The 27,909-nt window shown below is 41.5% G+C and overlaps 2 protein-coding genes across 3 annotated transcripts; both read left to right on the top strand.

Annotated features, from left to right (window-relative positions):
* The first annotated feature begins 993 nt into the window (after positions 1-993).
* On the top strand, positions 994-2,244 carry slc35g2b (solute carrier family 35 member G2b). Its single transcript, XM_085362316.1, has one exon. It carries the CDS (start codon positions 994-996, stop codon positions 2,242-2,244), a length of 1,251 nt encoding a protein of 416 aa, XP_085218442.1.
* Positions 2,245-4,633: 2,389 nt separating this feature from the next.
* On the top strand, positions 4,634-27,299 carry LOC146625593 (SH2/SH3 adapter protein NCK1-like). 2 transcript variants are annotated; one of them, XM_085362314.1, is made up of 5 exons: positions 4,634-4,841; positions 15,849-15,899; positions 16,225-16,465; positions 25,634-26,385; positions 26,478-27,299. In XM_085362314.1, the coding sequence occupies exons 3-5, from the start codon at positions 16,240-16,242 to the stop codon at positions 26,676-26,678; spliced, it is 1,179 nt and encodes a 392-aa protein (XP_085218440.1). In that variant the 5' UTR covers positions 4,634-4,841; positions 15,849-15,899; positions 16,225-16,239; the 3' UTR covers positions 26,679-27,299. The 2 variants fall into 2 exon arrangements, with proteins under 2 accessions (XP_085218440.1, XP_085218441.1); XM_085362315.1 differs by lacking the exons at positions 4,634-4,841; positions 15,849-15,899; positions 16,225-16,465 and adding an exon at positions 18,743-18,823.
* The last annotated feature ends 610 nt before the right edge of the window (positions 27,300-27,909 follow it).

Below are 27,909 nucleotides of genomic sequence, written 5' to 3'. Positions count from 1 at the left end.
CTACTATCTTAAATAATTATCGGTTTGAAAACACGTTCTTATTAAATTTTTTCGTACATCGGTGGAAAATAAATCGCTTTAATTGGTTTGGCCAGCTAAAAATACGATGTTAAGTAATGAATGTCCTGTAGGTGTTAGAAAGCATTGTTTTAGGCTTTAGGCTTTTTAATACCTTATATACGTGTGACTTGTGTTAATTATCAGTAATGAAGTTATATTCATCTATATTTCAAAAAGGAGGAGCAAGAGGAAGAGAGACGACAAACAAGAGTACCTATCTGCCCCCTTGTGGTTTTGATGTGCTGTGTATTGCCCAAATGAATGCTGCAGTAGCCATAAATTTTAGAGTTAAGAAAAAACAAACAAACATCAGAGGCACTACTTCATACTCACAGTATATATAAATATATTTAGGCTTTACACTTTGAAAATTATATTTTATAATGAATATTAATAATCAGTAAGGCTACTGAAGCTAAATCCTTGCGCTGTATAAAACAAAGTAGAAAAGGTTCAAACTCTTCCCCTCCATTTAACCCTTTCACACACACCGACATAGCTACAGGATTTGCTTATTTATGGTGTGCAGTTCCATTCAGCTCATAAGTGGCCCACATTCATATATCATCCCCTGGTGGATCCCTGTTATGTAATTTCATCCCCATCAGACTGCATCAGCCTCACAATGTTTGCTGCTTGGCTTTTATGAGCTCACACGGGATATACACAGCCTATATACACAGAGGCAATGTAACACAAGTGTAAATCTAGGAAGGGTAAAAGGTAACAGCGACGAGGTAACGTGAGAGATTTTTGTTGTGTGTCAGCACATGTGTATTTTGGATACATGTGAGTGTGGCGGTTTGGATACTGAGAGATAAATTATGCAAACCTCTAAACTAAGTCCAAATATTTGACAGCACTTTGGTTGCTGTTACACTGTAATGGATTTCACTTCATTTTTCAGATTGCCCCATTTGACGCCCATACAACATGGATATATCTTCATCTTCGCTTCAGTACGGATCAAAAAAGCGGGTCAAGATTCACCCCAACACAGTGACGGTGAAATATGCCACTCACTTCCCTCAGCCTGGAGATGAGGGCTATGACGATGCACCCTCTTTTGAGGACTTTGGCGCCTTTGCTGAAGCCAATGTGGGGAAGAGACTGGTGTCAGATAGCAAAGGTGGCAGGACTTTCTTTGGAACCATGGAAACCCAACCTAAGCAGCCAAGTGTGCAAAGAGACAAGGGCGTTGAGGGGCAGCTGGCCAGCTTTGGCGAGGCGAATGTGTTGGCCTCCAGGGTGACCTGGATGGCCTTGTTTGGGGCAGCAGTAGCTCATGGCTGTGTGGCATTGATTACTCGTTTAGCAGCTGACCGTTCTAAAGTTCCTTCTCTTGAGCTACTATTCATCCGCTCGGTGATCCAAGTGCTGTCCATCCTGGTGGTCTTCTACTACCACGAAGCCCCCTTTGGCCCCAAGGGCTATCGACTGCGTCTCTTCTTTTACGGTGTCTGCAACGTAATCTCAATCACCTGCGCTTACACATCCTTTGCCATAGTACCACCTAGCAATGGCACTATCATGTGGCGTGCCTCCACCACAGTCTTCAGTGCAGTTCTAGCCTTCCTGCTGCTGGATGAGAGGCTGGGCTATACTGATGTAGTCACAGTGGTAGGAAGCGTGTTTGGCTTGTGCCTGGTTATGGTGCCAAATGTAGCAGATGAGGAGAAGTCCAGGCTGGGGTTTTGGAAGGAGGCCTTTGGCTACACAATGACAGTGATGGCCGGCATGACTGCTGCCCTCTCCATGATCGTCTACAGGGCCATTAAGGAGCGGGTCAGCATGTGGACCGCACTCTTTACCTTCGGCTGGACGGGCACAGTTTGGGGCGCCTCCACCATGTTTATCATGCAGGAGCCCATCATTCCTCTGGATGCAGAGACCTGGGGCTATTTAATTGGGATTTGTATCTGCTCCACTGTGGCATTTCTCGGAGTCTACTATGCTCTAAATAAGTTTCATCCAGCCTTAGTGAGCACCGTGCAGCACCTGGAGATTGTGGTTGCCATGTTTCTCCAGCTCATCGTTCTGAGGATGATCCCCTCTGTCTATGACGTCATCGGGGGCCTAGTCATCATGATTAGTGTGTTTACTCTGACTGGAGTCAAGCTGTACAGGGTGAGCAGAGCCATTCGGCAGGATTACCAAGAGATCCTGGACTCACCCATCAAATGAATTTAGATGTCAGTCTAATTGTTTACAATGTTGCTTGGTTGTACAATTCAAAGAATGTCTGGGTCGTCATCTGATGATTTTGTATTGTTGTGTTGTCAAATGAGTGCCAGTTGTGTAACTAATAAAAAAAATGGTGTCTTAATATTTGTGTGGGAAATAATAATAAAAAAAAAGGCAGATATAACATGGTGACGACTTTGCCCCCAGTAGTATTGCTTTAATGTCTAATCAGTTGTGTGACTGGCCAAAATGTTGGGCATGAAAATGATCTGTTTAGTTTGTGTGCTTTACCACGCTCCAAGATTTGAAATCAAATTGACCCCGTGGGATCTGGTCTTGTGAATGTCAATGTAAAATCAGCAAAGATGTATCTCTGTAAATGTCAGCCCAGAGATGGGTCACGCTACATAAAAGGAATAAAATAAGAACTTTAGAAACAGCCCAACCTTTTATAAAAAACAAAACAAAAACAAAAAAACAACTGGTATTTATTTGTGTGGCTCCTAAGCTGTTGCTTTCCAAGACAGTATAATTTCTTCAAAGAAACAATTACAGATGAGCCAGCGAAGCTACAAAGTAGAATATAATGTCCTTTATGTGATAGGCTGCAGGCTGTGGCATTATGTGATATTGTTCTTATTAAATCTAAATTGAACACCACAAACAGACTCCAAATTTACTGGAGGCCAAATGTGACTTTGAAAAATAAAAGGTCTTGTCTATAATTCCTTATATTTTGTGCACAAACTGTTGTTTTGTTGTTGCTGCTCCCTATCACGTATGCTCTGGCCCCGTCGCCTAGTTGATACTTAACACTGGCGATTATAACCCTGGATTCTGCTTCTGTTTACTGTCAGATGCATATCAAACTAATGCCCAGAGGCAGGTGCACTGTATTGAATTAGAGTTGCCTTTTGACAGCGTGAGACCATTTGCTTTTTCTGTAGTGGGTGATTCAGTGTCTCACCAGTGACGTCTCCTTTTCTCTGTTGGGAAAAACCAAGACCACTTGAGCTCTACGTTTCCCCAAGGCAAAGCAAAAGCAATGGAATGAAATAAGAACAAAATGAGGATGCAGAGTGGATGAAAAGAGGGGATGATGCTTGCTCACAGCTGACACAAACGCATGATTCACTGATAGCCCAGCAGGTGGCATTCAGGATCCACTTCATTTAGACTGCTAGAGCTAGGAAATTATTTTACTTCAGAAAGCCAGGAAGCGAATGTTTTGTGTATGCAGTAGAAATGGAAGCATATTGATGGAGCAAATTGATCTGAGACTGTGCACAGCTGATGACAATCTATTGAATAATAACCTTATTTGCACACAAATAGGTAATAAATGTCATGGGACCAGTAATATACCCTTATTACAGCAACAATATAAGCAGTAAATCAAATCCGCCTGTGTAATGACAGTCTACTACTATTGAATAATACAAAATGACTAAAACAACAAGCTAGATCCATTTGCAGAGAAAATGTGGACAAAATCTTTCTCAAGCTAATAAGAAAGTGACTCAAAACACATTCCACCATGCCATATTTTATTTTAAACAGTCCAATTTATATTAAAAAGTGAATAGAAGTATTAGATGGAGTTTATAATCCACTATACATGCAGTATTATAGTCTAGTTTTGGGTGCAGATCACAGAATACATGTAGGGCAGGCCCATCTGTTTGAGCAGGAAACAGATTGCATCCTGCAGCGAGTTGCACAGCCTTCCAAATTACTCTGCAAGTATCTTCACCACAGAGACGTTTAATAGATGTATCATCATTTCACATGTGGAGCCCGAATGGGATTGGACGACGAGTTATTTTATGTAGATTCGTTTTGTGTATCGCACGGTTGGTGATGACTGGGCATTTCTTTGAAATGCTTATTAATGCTGAGAAAACTACAGTTGTCATATACTAAAAACACGTAGGCAGCATTTAACGCGATGCTTGCTGAAGGGCAAGCTTGCACTTTTTATGTATTTTATTTTAGCAAGTATAGTACAGAACATCAATTTCTTACTAGCCTAAATTATAGTTTGGGTCTTGTGCTAAAGTCCCTCTCCCTACGTATCTTTCTTTTAGAAACCAAAACATTAAACAGTACGTGATGCGATAACCAGACTCACTTTCATCTCTCTTTTCATACACACGTCTATCAATGGTAGAGATTCGATCGATTCTTTACCCTCACAGAGACGAAAACATGACGAATGCTTAGGGGAAAGCAAAGCACCAGCAGCTGCAGTGAGATTAACGGACAGTGTCTTTGTCCAATCACAAACTCCTGATTCTCTCTCAGCCAATCGTGTGGCAGCAGGCGGGACCCAGAGAGCGTCTGAACTGCTTGTGTAGCTGCTAGTTAGCTTAGCCATGCTGCTGAGCGATGACATGCATTGATGCAGAAATGCTATTCCAACGGGGCACGGCGTCTCGTCAGCTAGGCTAGCGTCTTGGAGTGGGGAAAAAAGAAAAAAAAAACCTGGCTGCTTAGCTAGGATTCTGGATGCCGCTTCTGTGCATCTTTGGCTGCTGTGTGTAACCCTTTAACATATTTCCAAAAGGACATAAGAAGAGGTGGCCGTCAGGAATCAGGTAAGACCTGGTATGACTAGAGCAAGGTATGAATCTGAGCTGCCGCTGATGGTGAAGCTCTGTGATACAGACTGCAGCACTAACGGTTCTCCAGCGTTAAAGCTCACGCAAGCTAACAGCTAAACGTTAACCTAGACTGAAAAAGAAAAGGAGAGAGAGAGAGAAAAACACCTAGTGTCCATGCCAGCATGGCCAGCACACTGTTATCCAGCTGGCAGACGGTTAGTCTGGCTGTAACCACTAAAAGCAGATGGGGGAAATTTTCTTAGCCAGGTTAATGTTAGCCGTTTTAGCGTGACACGCTGTCAAGCTCAGGTTATAAGGTAAAAACTCCACCAAAACTGCTACACAGCTTTATCATCTTTATTCTTCTTTTCGTTCAAGCGGGCACCACGTAAACACTTCTATTTGTAAGACTGACAATTTAAATGAAGCCACAGTGATGTTAAACCGTTTGATCCAATTTACAGTTTATACTTAAATGCAGCTTTATTTTTTTCTTATTATATCTCAGGATTACGTTTTTTAATTGCGTACTGAGTTGAACTCGCTTGGTCGTGGTCTCGATGTGCATCACTGGTATTGGGGTTTGCTTCAAGTAGCCATAATTAGTCATAGCTGGTCCATCACCTCTATCTTCACCCAGTGATACCCAGTTGGCTTGGTATCTGTTTATTTGGATCAGTAGTGCTCAACCTAAAGACATTCTGTCCCAGAGATTTCAAATGCAGGAAAAATCTTCACCTTAGAGAACATACAACAATGAATTGTTTTTTTTGTTTGTTAAATAGTTTTTTTTTTATTTATCTAAACTCAATTTGTGGATAAATACCTACCTGTATACTACGTGCAAAATGCATTTGAGCCTACATATTCCTAGTTGGATCGCTTAGATCTTGTTTTGGGCAAGATTTTGGGTAATTGCACACTTAGTTTATCCCGTAACATTGTTTCTACCTTACACAACCCAAGCCAGACTAAATGTCATTCTTAGAAGCACAATGGGGCAGTTCGTCTGTATAACTCCTGGCGAGCCCTTGCGGCTTTTGTTTGTGTGGCCTTCTACAAAATTTGGTGCAACACTCAACAGATTATTCCAGCTTGAGGTTTTTGTATTGCAGGTATTTATTTGATGATTTGTGGTTAATTATATCAGAGCGATTTATGCGAGTAGCCTGCACATCTCTGCAACCAAATACTAGCGACTGGTTAAGAATTACTCTGTAATTATTGTCACAAGTTAGTTTTCAAGGAGGTGAGAGGAGGAGGAGGAGGAGGAAGAGAGAGGCATTTGCTCTGCTGTTGCTCTCTTCTCAGTTGGAGTCACAGAGAGGGTATCCACAGCTTGCAGGAGGAAATGGTGATGCCATTCTTATCAGCATTTCGTACTCGAAGGCTTACATTTGAAAATCAAATGTATGCATGGAAACTGCAATTAGGCAACCTATTTTAAAAAAAAAATTGCACCTGTCAGCTGCCATGTCATGAGCTTCTGTGCAGAAGTGAGGACTGTTCCTTCACTCTGATATACTCCTTGTGTACTCCTGTAATAGTCATACATCCCACACTATAATGGTGCTCTTGTTTGGATTTTATGACAGAATAATCGTATGCGTATGAAGGCGTTATCCTTTTTTTGTTTGGCTGTGCCCTTTCCTCTTTTCCGAGTGTCTGGCTACCAGTGGCTTCCAGCAGCCAAATCTGTCCTCGCAGCCCAGGGTAAAATACCAACTTTGCTTTTCTCGATAGTCAAAACGATGGCTAAAATTTCCCTCGTCAGGGCTCAGAAGCTAGTTCATAAAGTCACCTTTCTTTCTTTTTTTTTTTTTTTTGGACTTTTTATGAAGTTGAGAAATGGGGATTTTTTTTTTCTTTTTTCCGCAATTGTCTCTTTGCATGTTATCGCCTTAATCTCTGTTATTGCATACATTCTCTTCCATTTCCTCTTTCATTTTTTTTCTTTTTTTGTGCCCGACTGCTCATGCATGTAGATGTTTGAAGAGTAAATAACAGACGTTCTCTGTATACATTAACTGTGACAGAATATGACGGAGCAACAGCTCCTGCTTTCTGTGCCCTGGCAAAGGGCAAAAAGGCGACTAATGAGCAAAACACTGAAACCAAAAAAAGGGGAGAAAAAGATAAGTTTCAGCTTAACTACTAAAGCAAAGTTGTAAGGAAGTGCACAGTTATTGTTTCTTGTTTGGACTAAGTTTTCCAACTTTTGTAAAAGTGTACTGTCCCGGCTGTATTTGCCATCTTTTTGTTTTCTTTTGAAGTGATTTGACTTCCTCGTGTCGAGTAGGAGAAGTGTGCAGTTTCAGTGTTTCTTCTCTTAGTCCATTATGGTTCGGGGTTTTCTTTCAGTGGGTTTGGCAAAGTGATAATGAGGATGTGCGTACTCGTGCAACTACGACTGTCATTGTTGTGACAGCAGTTGTGTAGCACTGAATTACAAAAAAAGCAATACTGTCATAATGAAAGAACTGTGCGTGTCTTTAATGATGAAAGCAGGCTTTTTAGGCACAAGCTTAGGTCATTTCTGTGAATTTGTTAAACCAATAGTAAGTCCTGTCCACAAACCTTCCTCAGTCTGCTACAGTACTTTCAGTAGGAGCAAGAAAATGATGGTTCATGGGTGGCTTCCACACCACCCGTTTTTCTTGTCATGTTCTTTATGAACATGTTATGCAAAAAAAAAACCCAAAAAAACAGTTAGACCTTCATATAGCTCCAGTATATGAGACTGTTCTAATTAAAACCTCTTGTGTACCAGATTTTTGGATCTATAATCTCACCTCTCAGTGTTGTCTGTGGTCCACTGGTAGCAAATAGAGATCAGTGACTAGATGGAAATTTTCCTGTGACTATTTTATAACACCCAAACCTAGGAGCAAAGTTCAATTTTATGGCATAACGCTCTTGGCTGTAACGACAACATGGAAAATATTTGAATTAAAGCAAGCTAGATCTTGAATGCAATCACACGGGAAATCAAACAGCAAGAATGAAATAATTAAACAGTCCGGCAACCTAGGAATCTCATCAGTCATTTGAGAATCAGTTTGTTTTTCTTATCGCATTTCTGATCGCCTTGAAACTGACCTTCAAGCAACTGCTGAGATATTGGCTTTGTTGCAGACTTAAGCATCTTAATCAGATTATTTTGATTTCTTTAGTTTTTGTGTGTAGAAAAAAAGCTGACCATCCCTATAAAAATCTGTTGTTGCCTCTGAAATGAATGTGCTGGATCTTTTTAAGGGGTTAGCAATAGGGCTGCCACGATTAGTCGACTAGTCACGATTACGTTGACTATTAAAATCGTCAACGACTAATTTAATAGTCGACGCGTCGTTTGAAGCTTTGTAAGATCGCAAAAGACGCAGGAATAAGTACCGGTAGTAGTATTTAAGAGTGTAATAACGGACTGAAACAGAAGATGGCAGCACTGCATGTACAAGGATGCCAGCTGCCGTTAAACCCCGAAGAAGAAGAAGAAGCTGTGTCCCAGAATTCATAGCGCGGCCCAGCGCATTTGTCAACAATGGCGGCAGCTAGTTAGTTTTAATATTACTCTTATTATTCTTTTTGGGTCACAAAATAAAGTTTAACATATTTTCAGGCGAGAATGTAGCTGTGTAAACCTCAAATATCTGCTCAGTTTATCAAGACACCGCATATTTTCAAAAGCGCTCCGACGTTTTCTGAGACGTCTGTTACCCACTAGCTCGATAGCTAGCCGGGTTCAAGGCTCACTCGAGCCTGTGAGAACACCGGACTCCCAGCAAATCGTTTTCAAACCCACCGCCGTCTTTCGCTACTCAGGTTAAACATTTAATATAAGTCACTTAGATAACTTAAAAATGTTATTGTTTGGCTTTTTAAAAAAAAAAAATTTTTTTAGTATTTTATTTGTTCCTGAGTAAATCTGTTTGGCTGAGATTAAAGTTATAGTTTTTACACAGCTGAATAAATGTCAAGCAGACGACTGATTATCAGAAGTGTGAGATGCTCGAGAATATACTCCGGTGTCCTGTTATATTTTAGATAGCAAGGAGCAGACGGCTGAGTTTATTAAACTCCACCGAAACAATCTGCAGATGTCATTCAAATTTAATAAACTATCATCTTGTCTTTTTTTTTTAGTTAGCACATACCTTAAACACTTCAAGCTGTAAGCTAATGATAGTTATATAAGAGCAGATGCATGCTGGTGCAATAAGCTGTATGTTTTACGTCCAGTGGATGCATGATCTGATTAGTTGACTAATCGCAGAAATAATCGGTGACTAGTCGACTGTCAAAATAATCGTTCGTGGCAGCCCTAGTTAGCAACATGTATAACAAGTGCTGTTTCACACCATTTCCCTGGGTATGGAAAAGTTGCCAAACAATCTCCAGCTTTCATTAAAAATGCATGAGAACATTGATTTTACTCTCAGATAATACCCTAAAGAAATAAAATGAACTGAAATGTGTGTAGGCTGACTGATTTGGGGAGTACAGAGATGAGCGTTTCTGTGGAAAATGTTCTTTCCCCCCCTCTCTCCTATCAGAGAATGTAAGGATGGGAATTTTTGCAGATCCTAGATTTTTGATTTTTCCAACTTGTGTCCTTCTCAAATGTCTGCCACAAGTAGCTTGTTTAGTTCTATTGTGATGGCATTTTTGAGGATGTAGGAAGAGTTCAAATGAAGCCTTTATCTATTTTATATCTACTACTGTCCAGTTTACAAATAATCTGTGGTTTTTACTGAAACAATAACAAGGTCTTCTGCTTCATGGCAGTACTTCCCCATATTTAGATTTTGTTCATACTGACTCCTAGCAGGTTTAGGAACCATGACAGTACACAAAACCAAACCAAGAGCAGCTTTATTAAACTGCACTGCTGTGTGTTGGAGTTCCTTCTGCTTTGTAAACTTAGATTAGTCATTGGGAAATCCCCTGGAGCTCCAGAATCACAGATGCACTGTTGCTTTAAACCCAAGATTTCTTGGATGTGGCCATCATTTTACCTGGTGGGTAGGCCAGCTAGAACAAGAGCTGCCAATTTCAGGGTGTACATGAAGAGGTGTAGGCTGCTAAATTAGGTTGAGTCTAAGGAAATGGATCCTTTCTTCCACAGAGGTATTAAGCTCTGACAGATATCTGCTTACGGATGGAATAAAAGCATGCTTCTGGTGAATCACCTCGTGCTGCCAGCTGCAGAGTGTGCATTCACTATAAATAATTAATTATAATTAGATAAAGCATGACTTGTGTGCAGTCTTGCAAGTGGCTTTACAGTAACATTTTTTTCTATGTTTTGCCTTTTTTGCAACATCATAGGCTTTCTACAAACTCTTTGGTTATGTAACTTGCTGTGATTTCTGATAAGGAAGCTTTGATCAGGTTTTCAGGGCTGATACAGATCAACTTATTTCATTTTGACAATCTCGGTTTCAGCATTTTTTTTCTTAAGTTTTATTAGCAAACGCCTACTTGTAAGGACCCATGAAAACCGTCTTGGTTTCACATTTCTTGTCTTCTCTTTTCATTTGAGCAACGTTAGTGTGAGCCTCTGAAGCAATGCTTGGTAGATTGCTCTCTTCTGGGGCAGTGATTTAGACTTTGTGAAAAATCAAAATTCAGCAATCAAAACTGACTTTATTACAGGTGAATCTCTGTGCAGCTTAGACACAGACATTGGCATTCTGTTTAACATCTCGTCCCCCTCTTCCAGCCACAGAAAAGGAGTCACTTCACCAGTACCGTCTTTCTGTGGGCTAGACAGTTCACAACCAGACTGAGGGTGAATATGCAGTTGTAATAATAAACTGTGAAGTGAAATAAGGAAGTGAAAACATTTTTAGCGTAATGTTTGTTAATTTGAATTTTATGAACAGATACTCAGACACAACAATGGATATCCTCTAATATGGATGGATGCCTATATGAGAATATGTTTGTTTGTTTGTCTGCTATAGATTTGAAAAGGTCATGGGCTATGATTTAATTTCTTTATTGTGGTGTTTGAGACATTAAGTTTGCCAAAATTACATAAATACTGCCTTTTATGAAAATGGCACTACTCCTTTTTTTTTTTTTTTGCATGGGATTTTCAGGCTAAATTGCTAAGCAACATATTTCAAACAGTGGCGTTTATGTGGGCCTTTCACATATTTGTTTAGAGTGTAGAGTGGGGCTTTTGATGTGAAGTTAGTCTAAAAGAAAGCTTGAAACTTTTGCTGTTGGTCGTTGCTATGAGAGTAAATCTCTGACAGTTCTCAAAGGACATGAGCCACGGTCTATTTTAGGCCATTCCCAACTGCTGAGGGTGATCCCGAGGGGTGGATAACCAACTGCTTTCACACAGTCATGAATGTAGCTTAGCCTATATGCTTAACCCAAAACACTAGAGGCCCACTAATTCAATTTTAATGTGATGCTGGAACAATACAGTTTTCTAAAGTGGGAAATCATGTGATCTGTCTTGGTGCTAAAGTTTAAAGTAGTCCAGCAGTTCATCTTTGATCTCTTTAACAAGGTACATTACAAGCATCAGTGCAAAGATAAGTTATCTGAACTCATCTAAACTCGAAGAGGGTCAAGCCTGCTCTCTGTCAGCTTGCATCACTTTCCCATCATCCGGTCACCCTTGTGTCCACACTTCCTGTCTCACAGCTGGCCTGCCAAGTCTCCCATGACCCTTTGCTGCTGTGCTTCTGTTTTGTTTAGAGAGAAACTGGGACATCTGGGATGAGCTGCAGTCTCATGGGATTTCAACTGCTGTGGTTCAGTGTGAAGAGAAGCGCAAACATGTCTTAATCGGCCCATCGCCATCCTGTGCTGTCAGTTTGTGAATCAGACCTTCCCTGTATCTAAAATGCACATTTTGGTGGAAGGAGGAAGTGTAGCAGTGCCAGAGGGGCTGAGTGAGCAGCGAGCAGAAAGAGCACATTCCAGAAGGCAGCAGAGCCCTGTGATTTTAGCAGGCTGTCACAGGGATTAGGTTACTCTGTCTGCCTCTGTGAGCTCATGCTGCTGCTGTCTCAGTGCCTCAGCAGTCTTGCCGAGCAGTGATACACTGTATGCCCACACAGTGAAGATAGACAAGGATCCATAGTTGTTCTTTTTGGTTTGTTTAGCTGATACAATATCCAACTGTTGTGAGGTTTTCTTGTTTGTTTGTTCATTTTGTTTAACAAATAACTTCTCATATGACTTGTAAAAGGACAAAAATTGACGTCAGTGCAGCTCTGGCTATTTTATACTCATGCTTGTCTCCAGGACAGCATCTCTATAAAATGCATTCCACTAAGAGTCCACTAGGAGTGCTCTTTGACTGGCTCTTCACTTGTGTGCTTTTTTTCTCCCCCTTTTTCTCATGCATAGACTCGAGAGGTTATGGCAGTAGCTGTAGATTGCAGGATGTGGTGAATTCATGTCAGTGTTGTTTTATTGTAATACAAGAACTGACAAAGTTGCACTGTGCATCTTCATTACACTGCTAATTTGCAGTTATTGCGGTTTGTGGTTTACGCCGTCACTTGAGCCTCGTCAAATTTTGTGTAACAGAAAGGTATTTTCTGATGACTCTAAATAAAGGATCGCTGACCTGTGTTCAATACCCCAGTGATGCCATTTGGGTTAGTTTTACATTGCTGATGGGAAACAGTTGTGACTAGAGTTGGTACTCTTGAGAACATGAGTGGTTGACTTGTATTAACACTGCTTGACTACTAGCCTGGCGTGACATTAGATAACGTTGAGCCAGACTAACCGCTTGGTTTATAATTCTGCACATTAGCATGACACAAATAGGCCCACTTTTTTTATAAACACACATTCCACTTGTGGTAATACCCCCACACCGAGTTCAATCTTGAGCTGTTAGCTGTGAAGTGACAGCGTTTCAGCGTACACTCAGCTGGCTGTTTTGTGTAAAAACTGCCCCGGTATGTTTCTAATATTTTCCGATACTTTGTCAGATATTACTTGATTAATCTAAATTATAATTCAGCCTTTAAAGCAGATGATACTGATAATAACGTGTTGGAAAAGCTCTCAGTAAAGAAGCTACTAGAACACAGGTTTTTATTCTGTTTCAAGGCAGAATATTAGAGATGTTTTGTTTTTTTGTTTTTTTTGTTGTTGTTTTTTTGCTTTATTGACAGCAGACTGGTTTTGAATGTTACGAGGGAGGAATAGTAGAGCTGCCACGAGCAGGGAAAACCCTGCACTTACCACAGACCACCAGATCTGGCTACTTCTCCAACCATTTCATGCAGTCTCGGTGCCCTCATTGATGACCACAAAGCTTGTCTGTAAAGATCGTGTTTTTGCTTTATGTTTGGCACCCACGTTATTTTTCCCAGTGCTTGGTTTCTTCAAAACATCTATACTTCTACTACTTACTCATTATAAAGGTCACAGGCTATTTGTCTGGGAGCATTGAGTCATGACATCATCGCATTTGATAATCTTGTCCACTGAACATTTCCACATCAGCAGCCCTTGCCCTCGTAGTGGTTTTTGTTGTTGCTGTTGTTATTGGTTGGCCTCTTTTCTTCTCCACATCACTGCGAATCATCAGTGAATATGTTTTTTTGTTTTGTTTTTTATTTTTACTTGTCTTGCAAAATCCTCCAACTACAGGTGATTCTGCATATGTTAATTCATCTCAACTCTAAATGGAAAGACAGTTTTTTTTTTCACGTTTTTGGTTAGTTAACCTAATTTTTGTCTCACAAATGCAAGATGGCGGCAAATATGAACGTATACAGCAGCACAGTGCTCCCGAACTACAATTTTGTTGTACATGTATGATGACAATAAAGGGCTATTCTACTGTATTTTATAATTTAAGAGGAGTCCTTTTTTGTTGTTTTGTTTTTAAAGCTGTGAGTTAGAAAGATAAATGTGAAAACATTTAGTCACAAAGTCAATAAGATCGATGCGTGCTATGTGCTGCTGGCGGATTGGGCTTACCTGTTAATTCTGCCTGGCAGCAGGGTAAGTGGAGATCCACAGTTGATGTTAATGCGAGACCGTTTGAGCAGTTTGACCCGTCTGACCTCTCGCGTAGCGCTTTGGGGCAAGGCGACTGGTCTCGGCTCAGTATGCAGCTGCATGATTAGCTCAGGGCATCTGTCGCTTAACTTTTTGATCCTCCCTCACATTCGCATCGCAAGTCACTGTGGTGTTAATGTGCACTTAGTGCTTAGCCATCTTAGATGTGGGGGGTGATGGGTTGCAGCGTGTTTTCTGAAAATGGGAGGAATAGCTGTGCACTTGCGATTTGGTCATGAAATACTAGGGAGAGTGTAAAATGGAAAAACTATAGTAAGGGTGGGATGTTGTAAATGCAGGAGGAGCGCATATACACACTTGTATTCCTGTTTTGGCAGACAGTTATCCAGCCCAGCCCAGGGAGTGGAGAGATTGTTGCTTTTGTCTTGGGTGAAGGAGGCTCTCGAGAAGAGTAAATCAGCTCTTTGTTTTTTTTGTGCCACTCCCTAACATGTCTCGCAGTGTTCATTAATTTAATTAAGGATGGAAAAGGAGCATGCAATAACAAGCCATGAGATAAAACCACATTATACACCCAAATGATTTTTTTCATTTATTTATTAGTTTTTTTGCAAATTAAGACAACACCCCATATGTGGAAAGCTTAAACCACAGGTGCCCCCCACCCACCCAGCATTTTATGGAAGCTATGTTACACAAATAATTTTTTTTTTAATCACACCTCTTAGTTTCTGACTCTAAACTTGTTGTAGTCTTAATGTGGCAGCATCATCTCATGTTGCTTTAACTGTCTTCTGTTCTTTCTTTTTTTTTAGTCCGCTAAGATCTCCCCAGACCTCCTTTTTTTTTTTTTATTAATTAATTAATTTTTTTATAAATTTGTTCTTTTTGTGTTTTGTTTCGTTTTTTTCCCCCGCCTCCTCTTGCTTAACCATGCTGAAACTTAGCTCTGCAGCTTCTGCTTGTGTTTGCCTAAGATCAGGTTTAGGCGTATCTCAAGGCCAGCTATAGAAGGAAACTTAGACACTGCTGCTGCTTCAAATAAAAACCAAGAGCTCTCTATCAACGAGGTCAGTGTCTGGTCCCTGGAGTCAGTCGGGAGTTTTTGGGGCGGGGGGGGTGAAGGTGAAACTCCATCCACTCTCGTGACATCAGAGCAGCTAAGCAGATGCTTCAGTGGTGCCCCACTCCCTCACTGTTGACCCAAGTATCTGCTGTATTAATCTAGCATATTCTGATTGTGCTGATGGCTGCAGGGGTCATGAGACCAGCTGTTGTGAATGTGCTCATTGTTGAACATGAAGTCTTCACAGTGGATCACAGTCTTCCAAAATCATAATTTTAGATAGCTCAGGGAACCTATGAATGATCGCAAACATCGCTGTTCATATAAGCTGAACATTTGCATTGGCGCTGCGCACAGTTTTGAATATTTATAGGCCAGTGCTAAATTTAAAATAATATCCTTCATCACTGGTCGCTGAGAGCCTCGCTCACTGACGTACCCACATTTCTGACGCACAGTGCCTCTCTCTTTTTTTGCTTCCCCGTTGCAGTAATCTTTACCATCGTTCTGATTTCTCGCTTCACATTTGATGCCTAAAAGAAAAGAGAGTTTGGTAGTTTAGCATTGCTCCTAACCACCTGTGTAAATGTATGAAGGCTTCGTTTGTACACTGTCATTGTGGATAGTCAGTTATGACTGTTATTAAAAGAATACAATTAGTGGAAGGAAATTATATCTGAAGAGACTAAACTGTGGAAATGTTGGCTGGCCTTCTGCTAATATAGTTTAATGACATCATCTGTATCTTGGCATTGGTGCACTACAAAGACAATGTTGTAAACACACTGGGTTCGTTTTATTTAAAAATCAAGAGCCAACACTGTATAAAAGAGGAAGTTTCCTGGTAATATCGACAAATCTGCAGAGAAGAGTTTTAAGAAGAAGCAAGTAGTAATTATCTCGCATCGTTCTTGTTCTTTTTCTAGGTCAGCAGAATTGTCAGAGCCCTTGAAGTTCTCAGCTTTGATGCAGTACAGGTACGGCTGCCTGTTTCTAAACGGCTTCTAAATTTACGTCTGCTGTGTCTTCTAAATAATCATTCTACATGAGCAAACACCACAGTCTGGACATGCGTCTCAAGTGTTAGCAGACACAGGAAACAGATGCTCATAATCCATACTTGGGAAAGATATGAAGGCTCGGTATAAGTGTAAATAAGTAACTGCTACTGCTGCTCATGAGATAACACTATTCTCGATGACACTATTTTGAAAATGTTTTAATGTTTAAAAGGATTCAAAGAGTTTGTGAGGTAGAATATACCCTTTGGTCACTCTCATGTCTCTCCTTGCTCTCTCTCAGTGTTCCTAGTGCAAGATGACGGAAGAGGTGATTGTCATCGCCAAATTTGACTACATGGCCCAGCAGGACCAGGAGCTGGACATCAAGAAAAACGAGCGTCTCTGGCTTCTCGATGACTCAAAGTCCTGGTGGAGGGTTCGAAATGCCACCAACAAAACAGGCTTTGTGCCGTCCAACTATGTGGAAAGGAAAAACAGTGCCAGGAAAGCATCTATAGTCAAGAATCTCAAAGACACACTAGGTAAAAAGTAGTTATGATTTCCTGACTTTGACTTGAAGCTTTATCAAAGTTAACACTCTTCTCCACAAATTTGTTTAGTGTTATGGAGGATCTCACCATTTCCCGGTAAAGCTTTGAGGATGTTTTATGAAATATTTGCGCATGTTTGATGCCTTGCAGCATCTTTGACTGTTGGTTGATGTGCTTTGTGTTTTGCATGCTTTAAAAAAGAAAAAGAAGAGTGGCATTACAGAGCACGTTTATCTAGGCCAGCTACAATACATTGTTGTGGCGTGTGATGAATCTTGTGAAAGTCACCACAGGAGAATGGTCGCAGGCTGATATGTGATTGGTTGAAATGCAGAGAGCGATTTTCATCTCACTGTGCACTTTAGTTTGAAACGTTAGTTTCTTGGAGCGTTGTCTGATGCACGATTGTGTATTTTGAAGCATTTATTCTGGTAAGGCGGTGATCTCTATTTTTAAATGCCAATACAATTGATGTTTTCTCCTGTTGATGTGTGTTAGGTGGAGGTAAATTGGACAATTTCTAGTTTCTGTTTCTGTATGAGCAGCACCTAATTCTTTTATCTTGTCTTGAATTGATACAGCACAGGTGTTTTCTCCTCTATCTGCACCATAGTAACACAGTTTGTTTGTGATTTCTCTTTTCATAAATTACCTAGTTTGTTATGCCTTGTCTTTAGTGTCAGAAGCTTTTTTTTAAACATTGAACTCCAAACTGTTTGAACCACATGCCATCATTATCCTAATTAAAGCATAATGGCATAGCTGTTGTCAGTTTACGCTAATCCATTAGGTGTACACTAGTCATCGTCTGCTATTTATCTGCATAACATCAAATTGCAGGGGGAAAAAGGGTACTTTTTAAGCAGTTTTGTTTATTGGTGATGTGGCAGTGTCTGCGTGCTGTTGAGTAGGAGGATCTCTGCGAGGAAACCCTTTGTCCGAAAGGTGTTTTTCCTCCCGAAAGTTTAGAAAAAAATGGGGCTATTCTCCGTCCTTCTAACCAGAAGTGTGTCATAAGTGTATACATTACAAATGTTTGCAAAACCCTTATCTGTTGGACACGTGAAATGTGTCTTCCTGTTAGTGTGTGCGTGAGTGCTGTGGTTAGATGAGCCTGTCAGCTCAAATGCTCTCGTAATGAAAAATCATGTAAGGGCAGGAAGCAGCCTCTCTAGTTTTTAATGTGCGGCTCATTTCTTTTCTGTTTTTGCTCACTTAAATAAGCAGGGATTTCCCTTTTTTCTCTTGTTGTTTTTCTGTTTATGGCATGTAAATTTTTATTTATTTATTTATTTTTACTGCTGCAGTTTAGGTCTCCTCAGTCTTCATGTCCTAGGCTTTTATAGGTTTATTTGCCTGTCTGTTCTCTGTTGTCTGTAGTGTGTGTGTATGTGTTTGGTTGTCGTGCACCACAGCGACGAGCTTCCCCGTAACATCCCACCTGTCGGTGCATCCGTTGATCAAATGGTTCACATGAACAGCTGCAGCAATGGCAACTCCAGCTATTTCTCACTTACACATACAACTCAGTAAAACATGAGCAAATGTGGTCTAACCATAAACCAAACTTTATGAAACACAAATATAGCAATAGAAAGGTTGTAAATGTATAACTTTCACTTTTTCTTGTTTTTAATTATTTATTAAGTAGATTTAAAGCATTTTAGCTGTGAACTTTAGGGCTGACTCTTCAATAATATGTGGGAGGGAAAACCTTGGGTTTTTTTTCCTTTTCCCTTCTTCTTTTCTTAGCCAGGTCCGTTGCTGGGTGTGGAGCAGTGTCATCGTTCGAAAGAATGTGTGATGGTATGATCCGTGTGTGTGTGTGTGTTTTAGTACTCATGTTTCCTGTGTTTGTTGTAAAGTTATGAGTGTTTCTCCCTACAACTGCAGTCATGTGACACTGAGTGTTCACTGACTCACTCAGCTGCTGCCATGTCCTCACAGATCCTTATATAATTTTTTTTTAAGGACACTACCCTCCTGCTTCTATATGTTGAGGAAATTACTCCTTCACTTTCTTTATACCTTGTCTTTCCCTTTTCTTTCTCTGCGCGTATAAGTGTCAACCCCCCCCCCCCTTCTTCTTCTCCTCTCCATGAGGCCTCTGTGCTCTGCCTTCCATAGCTGGACTGAAGGCCTCTATATCCCACACTCTCATTGGCTAAGCCTGACCACATGGTCACAAGTAGGCTGCCCTGCTCTGAAATCCTCCCAGCTCTCTGGGTGTTCACATGGAATAACTCTACAGCTGCAGTGGGAAGAGAGCGGGGGCCGGGAAGGAGACAGAGAGAGGGAGAGACGGCAAGCCCAAAATGGACATGGCTAACCTATTCAAACATTTCTTTCGTGAGTTTTCTACATTTCTAGTCTTCTTAAGCTGCTTTTAAAGCAAGTATGACTCATTTGTTGTTTTACAAGTTGTCCGGAAATGTTTTGTCTGAAGTTTGAGTGGCTTTTTTTTTTTTCCTCCTCTCACTCTCGCGCTCTCTTTCTCTCTCTAGCTGTGCAGCGGCAATTGTCAAATCTTCTTTCTTTTTCATCTTCCCTTCGTGATTTCTCACACTGGTTAGTTTTATCTTAGTTAACCAAGTAAATGTGTCATAATTGGAGCTGGCGGAAACTGATTTCTGTGCTAACATGTTGTGCTGGTAAAGAGAGGGTGAAAGGGTGTCTTAACAGCTTTTGTGTGTGTGTGTGTGTGTGTGTGTGTGTGAGTGTGAGTGTGAGCAGCTGCAAAGACTGGGTGGATATGCTTTTGAAAAGCCTTCTGCTGAGCCGAAGCCTGTAATTGCCTCAGCAATCGTTCTCTGCCTCTTTCTGTTGAACACACATGCATACACACAGTAATCCCACTCCAGTTCTTTCTACTATTAGTCCCAGTGAGCTAGGTGTATTACTTTATCATGCTTGAAGACCCCTACCCTGTTTAGGAATATCTTAATATATAGCCAGTGTGTGTTTTCTCTTATGCTAACCTAAGGGTGCCCCCACTCATTCTAGGAGGGTCTCTTCCCCCACCGTCCACCCCACCTCCTACAGTTGAAGGGACGCAGGGTGCTTATGTAGAACACTGTAGTCATTGTAGTCAAGAGGAGGAATGGGTCTTTGCTGATTGATGGGACCCGGGTTCCCATCTCCCGCACCTCACTCGGTTATCAGAGGAATGTCGCTACATGGACAGCTCTGTGGGATGAGGATATTTTACAGCCACGCTGACACTCGTTTTCAAAAGGCTTCGGCACACACGCTTGCTGTAATCTCACCTTGTAACTGCTGAGTGATATCGCCTGTCTCTGTCTATCTTTGTGTGTGTGTGTGTGTGTCCGTGTCCACTGACTAGTCTGCTTGCTGTCTGAAGGATCCAGAGTATGGTGATGAAACCAACACAGAGATGAGCTAACAAATGTTTTGCTTGTGTAAACTGAGAGCTGTTAGTCTTTCTCTCTGTCTCTCTCCCCTCCCTCCGTTTTCCTGTTTCTCAGCCTCCCCAGCGAGCGGAAACTCTAATTTGAGGCACATTTCTCTCTGAGCATTTGGAGAAGTGAAGCCAGAGAGGAAGCAAGAAGTTAGAAGGAAGTTGAATCATATGGGGGGGGGGGGATCTATCTGTCGCACGCTCCCTCATTTCAAAGTCCGGCTTTTCTCCAAAACCACTGATCGCTCTTCCCTGACCAAAAAGGCAAAAGACGTAATCATAATTAGAAGTTTGGCAGGGGAGTTGTCAAGTTTACTCAGGCCTTCAGATGTTGTTCTCCTGTGAAAAGACATTTACTCGTCTTTGTTTTCCTGTATATTCTTCCATTAAGAATTGCTTAAGAGGAAGTGAGCAAGGGTCTGGACCTGTTGAACCATTGCCGACATTAACAACGCCCTCCCCCGCCTTGTCAATTGAATTATATTGTCTACTATAGATGATTGCTTTTATTATAGAATAATATACCGATTATTTTCCCAGTGAATAACCACAATTTGGTCTGTAGAGTACAGTCAAAAGATCACTTAAAGTGTTTGTTTATGATAATCCAAAACTCAGAAATCCAAAAGGAACAAGTAAACCAGACTGTATATCTATTGTGAGTTACTTATTTGGTTTAGTTAAAATGCAAGGGGGAGGGGGGGGGGCTGGCACATAGAAAAAGTTTTGTTTTAGACTTTGTTGTTATTCAGCATCATTTTGACAAACTGGTGGCTGAAGGAATATAAATATTAGCTCTCAGTAGAGCGTCTCTTTGCCCCCCTGCTTGCTGCCCACAATTGAATATCTATTGTTTGTTTGTGCAGCATGCCAGTATCATGACACTCGTTGCTTTATTGGCGTGTCCAAATAGCAATCATGTAAAAGACAGTGGTTATGGAAATCTTTTTCTTTTTTCTTTTTAATTGAACTGACGTGTTTGTATTTTGGGGGGAGCACACATGATTTACAGCATCAGCAAAATGCAATTTAAATTTAGGTCACCTGAGTAAAGGTGAAAACGAGTTTTAAAGTTACTGTGCAGTTTTCTGTTTTGTTTTGGGGTTTTTTGTGATTACATATGTTAACCAAATAATTTTCCTGTAGCGCCTGACTGTAGCGGTGTGCTGTCCAGATGCGTAAAGAACAGAGGAGTATTTCTCTCCGAGCGCTGCTCCGTCACAGAGATCGATGGCTGCCTGCTTGCTTTTGATGTCTCGAACAGCTGAAGTTGAAAGAAGTTTGCACGTTTCCTGCGTTTCAACCGCGTTGGCAGCTTTATTGAAGCTGTAGTCTTAAAAGGTAGCCCCGGTCGTCTCCATTGAAGAACAGCCAACTCACTCTTGTGTGTCTTTCCTTTAGCTTGTTTGATTTTTGAACTACACATGGCTGTCATTATATTTGGCACATAAACCATACGACTGAGTGTGGCTTTTTTGCGGTACATATATTGTCTGAGTTTGCATTGCTGTGAATCTATAGAGCACTTTCTGAGGCTCTGTGTTGTCACCACATGACATAAGTGTAGTTTGCGTGATAATTTAGGGAACATGAGAAGAAGTGCAGTTGAGAATATGACTGTGATTAGAGCAGGAGGACTCAAAATGCCAAAGCAGGAGTGTGTTCAGGCACTGTCAGACAGCCTGACGCGGGGTGTTGTCGTCCGCAGAGGAAGAGTCGTGAAATGGAGGGAAGCCAGGAGGTCGAAAGGGTCCTAGCAGACAATGGGACAGCCAGCCAGTGTAGGGAGGCCACAGTTGAAAAACAAAACTAGTTCCTGTCTACCACTGGTAGCTGAGCAAACTCCCCAGCACTTTCTTCTCCTCCTGCTGAGTGTACCTCATCTATAAACCCCCAAAAAAGCAACTGTTTCAGAGGTGGTTACCAACTAAGTCATGGTCTTAATCATTGTTATTTACTGCCATCTGTTGCAATATGAGTTCCTTCCTCTGTGTCCTCCTCTAAGGAAATACACAGGAAAAAGCATGTGACGTCAAATGAGAGAAAAATTTCCAAAGCAAAGTTCTTTTTCATTTCTCTTGTTATCCTTTTTCTGGTAGCAATAGAGTAACGGGGGGGTTTGTGGGTTTTTGGGGAAGCTGAAAATCCCACACTGCATGTACACATGCACCGTGAGGGCAGAATTTTAGGTTAAGTTCAGGTGTCAGCAATGAGCGGAAACTACTCTGTAGGTGGTGAGATGGTGTTTATTTTTAGCTTTCTACATTTAAATCTGCTTTTTTCAGAGTACATGTATCTGTAGCCAAAAACACCGTTTTCTTTTTGTAGGCCAGCTTGGACGTTGTCCCACGAGAAATAAAACCAGTAGGTGTTTCAATAGGTTTGTTGGATTATTGCATAAAATATGGAGAATTAGTTTGTTTTCTTTGGCAAAATGACATTTGTGTAAATGCTGTCACTAGAAAGAAAATCCAAATTTGAGGTCATAAACTCCACTGCAGCTGAATGACGGCACAATCGGTGAGGTCTTGTGTTCGATTGTGATTGTGTTAAATGGCTTTGAGACTTTCTGTAACCTCAATTAGCGACTCGTGAGTTCTAAAATATTTCCTATAGTAAAACGTTTGTCTGAAGCTTGCGGTAAACACAAGCCGTATTTCAGCAGTCATTGATTTTTCACAGGGAACCAGAGGTGAAAGCACTGACTTGTTTTGGGGTTTTAAGATTCATCGCTGCTTTACTCTGTCTCATGTCTGCAGTTGAAGGATTCTGCTTCTCGTCGTGTGGGGCATTTTGTGGCAAAGGTTTCATTACTAGTTGTTGCAGTGGGCTGTTGGTCAGATGAAAGATTTCCAGCTTCAGCCCTCATATAATCCAGCAGTGCTTAACCTCAGACTGTCCTGTTACTGCCCTAACGTACGTCACTTATGTAATGTGTTACCATTACTTCATAAAAAAGACACTAAGCCCAGCTACCTCTTATCTGTGCCATGATAATCTGGAATTTCTGCAGGTTTCAAAATGCCTCTACACACTTTGTTTGTTTGTTTGCTGTTACCACCTGTACGTGCTTGTTACTGTGCCTTTACTACTCTGCACATACCTTGTTGAGTTCGACATAATAAAAGGTCCAGAGATTGTGCTCAGAGCCCTATTCTGCACAGCCACGTACATTTTTGTAATCGACCTACAGCAGCATTACAGATGGGCCCTTAGAGAAGCAGGTGCCTTCAATTTTCTTTTCTTTTGTCTTCTGGTATTGTCTACCTGTAGCCATACAGGCAAATCTGAACATCCTACTACTACAGATTGAGCATCTAGTCAAATTTAGTGGCTCCGTTTTTTTTTTTTTTGTTTTTTTTTTATGCAAAGTGTTCATGTGAGCGGAGCAGGAAGTGCCAAATAAAAACTGTGACAGGGACACTGATAAGGACTGTTGGCTGGCCAAAGAGATAAAAACTCAAAAATAAGTTGTCTCCGGTGTCAGTCGGAGGTAAAAGACGCATTATTTATACAGAGTTCACCTTTAACCTTTGTATGGAGCTAACTAGGCCATTTCCAACTGTGCAAAGGCACACCCCGGAGCCTGCACCTGCATAATCACTCTTTGTTTGTTTGTTTGTTTCCAAGAATTGCAGATGCTTTGGCTGTTGGAAATCTAGATTTTGGTCTGTGATGTTTATGCATATTTAAAAACTTAGACTAGTGGATTTATGCTGTGGAAACATTTGTTTTTTGTAAGAAAAAACAATTTTTTTGTTGTTGTTTGACATTTTGCCTTCAAGTCCTAAAGACTGCACAGATGCATAACTAGCATCTGCGCAGCACTTAACCTCCACCTACAGACATCAGCTCTTAACACCCTGTCTGGAGTCTGTAGTTATGTACAGTGGTGTGACTAATAACAGGGTCTACCTGGAAGCAATTTGACGTTGGACTCTGAGCACTACCGTGAAATTTGTCTGCTCTCCTTGAGTCAGAGACACCTTTCAGTAGCAATTTATGTGTGGTAAAGGATATTCAGTATGGCGTTGTGACACATTAGTCACGTTCCCCACTCCGTCCTGGAGACTACACCCTGCCTTAGTATATAATTTCACCCAGCTGTCTTTTGATTGTGCAAGCAATAGCTTTGCAGACGTAATCAGGAATAGGGTCTCTCGTCTGCTTGCTCTATCTGATATCAGTGTCTGGTTAGTTTTAGCTTCAGTCTGGTTTACTGTCACATCATCGGTAAGAGCATAGATGTGTCATGATTACAGTAACGTCACGTGGGCTTTGTTTAAGTAGCAAAATGGCTGTCAGGTGGAAATTCTTGCTGATTGAAACAATTGCTGGGAAAAAGGTTCACGGGCATGGTGACTGTTCTACCGTTAGCCTCCGTTTGTTGCCCTTTTGCCAGTGGTCAACTATGGAAATGTGTGTGGGCTAGGTTGGCATCAAATACAGAAAGGAATAGCTAGTTTGCTGATAGCCCACAGTTGATAACACGTTGATGAATGTGCTCCTTATCATCGCACACCGGTCAGGTTGAGGGGGTGTTTGGAGAGTGATGGTGCTGGGTAGAGACTGGGAAGAGCACTCTAGAACAAGGAAGTCAAAAGCCTCTGATTGTATAGGTGAAATACAGCCCAGTTTAATCTCAGCTGGGCAGACTAGTAATATACATTGCAAAATGACCCATTAAAATATATATGACAGGTTGCTTTTATATACATGTAAACAAGTACCAGTACATTCTGAAGACGGTGACTTTCAGTTACACAAGATCACAAGTGGCCTACAGAGATTACTTTGGAAAAATAAGTACAATTTCTAACATGTTTTTAGTGCAAATGTATTCAAAGTGGATCCAGTGCAGTTGCAGTGTAGAAAGATCTTTAACTTTCTGTTCTATTGTTTATCTGTCCTCACATGACATACAGCATTGCATTCAATTTTTTTTTATTTTTACCTTCCTCATGAATTCTTTGCAGTGCTCACAGTTTGCAGAATTGTTACCTGCCCTGTGCGTCATATTTCTGATGCTCCTGCTGAGTTTTTTGTTTTTTTTTTGTAAGCTGCAGGTGATTAGTTCAATGTGATTAGCAGCAATGAAATGGTATTAGTTGTTGTTTTGTTTTTTAACCACTGTTGGGTAGCAGCAGTTTACTTTCTTTCTAGTTTCCACAGATTATAGGTCCATGCCAAAACAAGTTTCCATCCCACTCACTTTCTTCCCCCCAGCACACCAGCATTGCATTTTTTTCCCTTGTTTCCTCAGCACCTAGGCCTAATCCCCAAGAATGTATTTGGATTTGGACTGTGGAGCGGGGGGTTAGGGGAATGTAATGTTGAAAAGGAATGATGTTTAGCCCTGCTTACCCACCCACTCACCCACCCAGCCCATAATGCTTATTATTGCTCCCTGGTATTTGTCTGGGATTTTTTCTTCCTGCCTTAAATTTTCATGTTTATAATGGGAAGTGTGTGCAGTTTTGGTTTTTTGTGTTTGTTTTTTTTAAATTCCAGACTTGTTCCTCACCATTATGGGGAAAATAAAATTCCAAAGAACTGGCCTTTTTTTGTTTTAATTGAAATGATGACTTTTAAATTTGAATGTAGACAAATAAGCATGTCTCGGCTGCTTTTCAGATTCTGATCGAATTCACTGGGTTCAATTTTAATATGAATGATGATAATGATTCCCCTGCAAACGCCAACATCTTTACTATATTCGTCATATTTTTTTTTTTTTTTAGGAATTGGGAAAGTGAAGAGCAGAAAGGGGGGTATGAGAGATCCAGCCCCTAATGCTGACCCAGATATGAATGCAGATAACGGAGAGAGGCTGTATGACCTCAACCTTCCCGCCCTGGTCAAGTTCAGCTACACAGCAGAGCGTGAGGATGAGCTGTCTCTGGTGAAGGGAACACGTGTGGTGGTGATGGAGAAGTGCAGCGACGGCTGGTGGCGCGGTAGCTACAGCGGACGGTCAGGTTGGTTTCCGTCCAACTATGTGACGGAGGACGTGGATGGGACGGCGGGGGGAGGGGGTATGGGCGGACTCGACCCTGCCGGATCGCTGACAGAGAAACTGGCTGCGGTGGTGAACATCACAGCGAACGGAAACAGAGTGCTGCACACAGTTCAGGCGCTCTACCCGTTCAGCTCAGGCAACGACGAGGAACTGAACTTTGAGAAGGGCGAGGTAATGGAGGTGGTGGAGAAGCCCGAGAATGACCCGGAGTGGTGGAAGTGCCGCAAAGCGGATGGACAGCTGGGCTTGGTGCCCAAGAACTACGTCACTGTGCTGGACTCCACCTCCCATAAACCGCAAGCGGGGCTCGCTGGGCCGCCCACACCCGAGTGCGACTACATCTTGCCATCAGGCAGCGGGCGCTTTGCGGGGAAGGAGTGGTACTACGGAAAGGTGACGCGCCATCAGGCAGAGGTGGCGCTCAATCAAAGAGGCACAGAGGGAGACTTCCTCATCCGAGACAGCGAGTCATCGGTCAGTAGCCTCCACCTTCTCCTTGGTTTATCTTGTTATGTGTCGGTGCTTTGAAACACTGTTAGTAACCCCGGTTCTCTTTTCATTTTTAGCCAAACGACTTTTCCATCTCCCTGAAGGCGCAGAGCAAGAACAAGCATTTCAAAGTGCAGCTGAAGGACAACCTTTACTGCATCGGACAGCGCAAGTTCAACTCTATGGAAGAGCTTGTTGAACACTACAAAAAGGCTCCCATCTTCACCAGTGAGCAGGGAGACAAACTGTACCTGATTAAAGCCCTGGCTGCTTCCTGATCCATCTGTCTCACACAGTGATGCACGCACACACACACACACACACACACACACACACACCTCTACACATTATTTTCATCAACATATAATACAGATACTTACACGAGAACACACACTAACATTTCAGCTCCAAGCCTGAAGACTTAACACATCATCAGGACTTAAATGATATGTGATTTGTCACAGATTTGTGAGCATTCCAAGAGGAGGTGTGGGGTAAAAAAGCATGGGAGAGACATTGAGGAGGGAGACGGCAAGAAGGTGGACTCCTGAGAGTAACTACAGACCTCTTGGTTGCCTATTTTAAATTATCCAGATGTGCTAGGTCATAGGCAATGCCATGGTTATTTCCACCTTGATATCTATTGCATTTAGTTTTCTTTTCCTTTTTTGTTGTTGTTGATGTTGTTGATAATATATAATCTTTTTAACGGTTTCTTTTAAAAATGTGATTTTTTTTTTTTTAACTTTACACATTATACAACTGAGGCATTTTCTTTCAGATGTTAGCAAACTCGAGAGCCGAGCCTATAGCTTATTTCTTTTTGTCTGTCTTAAGGCGCTGTTTGTGGCTGTGGACAAACTAATACACAACTTCTGCTAATCCCGAATAAAAATGAAGTGACCAAAATATATTTATTGATACAATTCTGTAATGATCAATGTTGTAGAGATTGGAATATCACACTGTGCATTTTCTTTTTTTTTTTTAAGGATTTCAAGGTTTCCTCTTATTGTAAAAGGTCAAACTCTCTATATAGTGGTCTTCCTTTGTACAACAGTATTGCTTGTCTCACATATTGCTGTATCTGTATCACGTGAATGTTACAAAACCGAGGCAGCGTAGATAGGGGTTTTAAATCCTCTAACTTTGCATGGACGCACACAAACCGAATAGTGTCCTAACACCTTCCGCCTAGCTCCGACAGGAGAGGGAGAGACAGTCCACAGGGGTGACGGGGAGTTTATCTTTGCATATAAAGGTCATGTGAAGACTCAAAGTATTTTTCCCTCCTGGGTCTCTCCTCCACCCCCAGCCCAGTGTGTGGGTGACAGCAGATGTGTCTTCAGTGTTGCCAAAGGGGATGGAGATGGACGGCAGTGAGGTGAGCCAGGGTGAACTGCGCGGCTTCCAAAAATATATACAGTGCTGGTTTGCCGGAGCTCTGAGGAAAAATGGAGGGCTGGGAGGGATGATGTCACTGCTCCCTGAATTGGTGATCACTGGAGG

Source organism: Diplotaxodon limnothrissa, linkage group LG9 (assembly GCF_057381915.1).
Source record: "Diplotaxodon limnothrissa isolate DT_005_m linkage group LG9, D_limnothrissa_male_GT1.1, whole genome shotgun sequence".
Lineage (NCBI taxonomy): Eukaryota > Metazoa > Chordata > Actinopteri > Cichliformes > Cichlidae > Diplotaxodon > Diplotaxodon limnothrissa.
This window is presented reverse-complemented; position numbering and strand designations above follow the sequence as displayed.

Coding starts and splice junctions, on each gene's coding strand:
- slc35g2b (XM_085362316.1), top strand. CDS start 994: ATGGATATATCTTCATCTTCGCTTCAGTACGGATCAAAAAAGCGGGTC.
- LOC146625593 (XM_085362314.1), top strand. CDS start 16,240: ATGACGGAAGAGGTGATTGTCATCGCCAAATTTGACTACATGGCCCAG. Junction 16,466..25,633: donor GAATCTCAAAGACACACTAG/GTAAAAAGTAGT, acceptor TTTTTTTTTTAG/GAATTGGGAAAGTGAAGAGC. Junction 26,386..26,477: donor TCCGAGACAGCGAGTCATCG/GTCAGTAGCCTC, acceptor TTTCATTTTTAG/CCAAACGACTTTTCCATCTC.